We start from the raw sequence: 2,620 nt of genomic DNA, 5'->3' as shown, positions 1-2,620 counted from the left end.
GTTGTGGGGTTTCAATTGGTTCGCCTCATCGAGCTGCCGACTGACGAGGGGTGGAGAGGATGTCTCCTGCGTGTGTGAGGTGAGGGCGCCACAGAGCGTCCCTCGCGTCCTCCGCTATAGTACGGCCGGGAAGCTGAGACGCCGCAACATGCTGCTACTACTCCAACTGCGTGAGGCTGATTGTACACGAACGACCGCAAATAACGCTTTTTGTCTGCTTTTGTTTTACTGCTATCTTCTTTTTGCGGGGCAACTCTATTCTCTTCCACCCCTCCTCTCTTTGCTCGTCTCTCTCCATCTCTCTCGCCCTCTCTCCTGGCCGATGGCGTGCTCCCTTGGTTGGGTGTGCTATCGAGATTTAAATAGATCTTCTCGCCTGGGGATCTACGACCTCTCTGTCTCTCACTCTCTCTCTGTTTTCTATCTCGTCTTTCTTTCGTTCTGTCTTTCGTGACCCAGTCTCGTTAAGGGACAATTAGTCAAGCAGGCAGAGGCGTCAGGGAAGTCCGGCACTTATATCGGCGAGTGCGACTGACGTGAGTGGCCCGCCCCCCTCGGCCGCTCTGACGTAACCTGACCGTGTTTGATTTGGTTTGACAGGTGGCTGACGTCCTCACGGCGCGGGAGGACGTGGTGGGAGAGCGGCTGAGCCTCAAGAAGGGCGACCTCGTCGAGGTCCTGGACACCACCGATGCGAAGTAAGTAGATCGAAGGGCGCATTGCGCAAACAAAATGATGCACGGAAAAATATTATCTGTATAGCTAATCGGATAGCTAAATAAGGGAAAACTAATTATTCAGCTAAAAAAAGCTTTGTTTAGTCATGGCTAAACTTTTTGCTACCCCTAAGCTAAATTATTTGCGACATAGCTGTAGTTTTATCTACTGGGCTAAATAATAAGTTATCCCTTATTTAGTCATTGTTCAGATATATGGCTAATCTGTTTCTCCCCAGAAGTGGGGCAGTGATCTCAAAGTGACGATGTCCATCTTTACCAATGTATTTACAGATTATAGCCGGCATCTGTGTTTACTTGGCAAGAGTAGAAACACTTTTCCTGCACAAAGTGTGCACCTGCAAAGTAAATAAAACAAATGTTCTGCTTTAACCGGAGTCCACAGACTGGCACAGGACACAAAAATGAAAACGCACTCTGCCATACGAAAAATGTCTTTTGCTTTGTCAACAAAAGTCTACAATTTCTGACGAGCAATTACCCCAGCTAGCCAGACCTCGGCGACACCGCCACCGCCGGCTGGCTCCTCCCCGACCTGGTTCTCCCTGCTGGTCGTTGCTCCTGCCCCTCCTTCCCCCTGCCTAGCTCTGGCCGGGCTGCGTGCGAGGGCCGAGGGAACACACACACACATCGGTCCGTTCTGATGCCGCTAGCTTTCTGCTGCGGGGCGGCTCACCGCCCTGACGGAAGCTGAAAGCTAAACGAAGACCGCCGCAGCCGCATGGGGGCCTCCCCGCTGCTGCTGCGGCGGCTCTCCGAACGCGCTCGCTAGAGCAGCTGACCGAGACGGCCCCCTCCCCGACGGCTAAGCCCGCTGCCGGCTTAACGGAGACCGGCGGCGGCGGTTTTAGCCCATTCATGTGTGCAGGCGTTACAATGCATCAGGGCGCCACGTCAGGTGACGGGGGGGGGGGGGGAGGCCCCAAGGAGCAATGCCCGCGTACTACAGCGGCGGTGACGCAAGGAGAGGAGACCACGGGGGGGCCTCGCCCTCCTCTTCCCCCCGACTGTTGTACCAGCGCGGCGGCGTCTGCTGCCCCACATTTGCGCTGCAGCCGGACGCTGCGGGGCGAGTTGAGGCGACATCAACGTTGTGTAGCGTCGTGCTCCAAAAGACCCACTGCTGTAGTAGCAGCTGAAGGAGGGGAAGAAAATGAAACGGAAGTGAAGAAATGAAGAGTGTACAGTCTGTTCTACGGTGTTTTATAAGATTTTCACCTCGCATTTTAAGAGCGTTAGTTCGATGACTAAAAGGACATGACGATTTTCTGCCACTGTTCCGCGGTCCTTTTCTCTCTGCTACGCGGCAGACCTTTGGGGTAGCCTATTGTCAGTGGCTTATTGATCTCTGTGTGAGCTGGAGTCAGTGGCTGACTAGTGTCTTGATAAAGTGTGTGGTGCATGATTGCCACGATCTGTTGTATGCGGGAGAGATGAGGCATGGCATCCGGCTTGCTCTTCCTTTTCACATGTATCAAAAAAGATGTGAAATAAATTATGATAAAACACGTAGCAATTAATGTGAAGGGAGCGTTTTTGATTCGCTTCGAGGAGCTCGAGATCGGCGACCCCTCGGCGCAGCGCCCTACCACGCCCCACCACGCCCCGCCACGCCCCGCCACCCGCCAGCGCGGCCGGGTGATGGATACGGAGTCGCCAACACACCGGGACCATCCGGGACACTAACAGACTGGGGACGCCCCAGTGACATCCTACCCTACACTGCACTAAATAAATCAGCAGATGCAGTTTGAGAGAAGTTCTTTTTATTTTCATGGGGAAGGTGGGTTGGGGATTACCCCCTAAAAGATATCGATGGGTGCGAGGAGTCCGGATGACATGACATTTAGCAAACGTTATTTTCATCACATTATTGTGGCGTA

At 53.5% G+C, this 2,620-nt stretch overlaps 1 protein-coding gene across 1 annotated transcript in view; it reads left to right on the top strand.

Moving 5' to 3' along the window:
* Positions 1-2,257, top strand: part of LOC113216037 (uncharacterized) — a 65,118-nt gene extending 62,861 nt beyond the window's left edge. Inside the window, exons 4-5 of the mRNA XM_052274982.1 lie at positions 601-698; positions 1,011-2,257. Coding sequence (XP_052130942.1) covers positions 601-698; positions 1,011-1,017 — 105 coding nt within the window. The 3' untranslated portion in view covers positions 1,018-2,257. The remainder of the gene's footprint in view (positions 1-600; positions 699-1,010) is intronic.
* Positions 2,258-2,620: the final 363 nt, after the last annotated feature.

The sequence above is a fragment of the Frankliniella occidentalis genome, unplaced genomic scaffold (genome assembly GCF_000697945.3).
Source record: "Frankliniella occidentalis isolate FOCC.00 unplaced genomic scaffold, Focc_3.1 Scaffold1, whole genome shotgun sequence".
Classification (NCBI taxonomy): Eukaryota; Metazoa; Arthropoda; class Insecta; order Thysanoptera; family Thripidae; genus Frankliniella; species Frankliniella occidentalis.
This window is presented reverse-complemented; position numbering and strand designations above follow the sequence as displayed.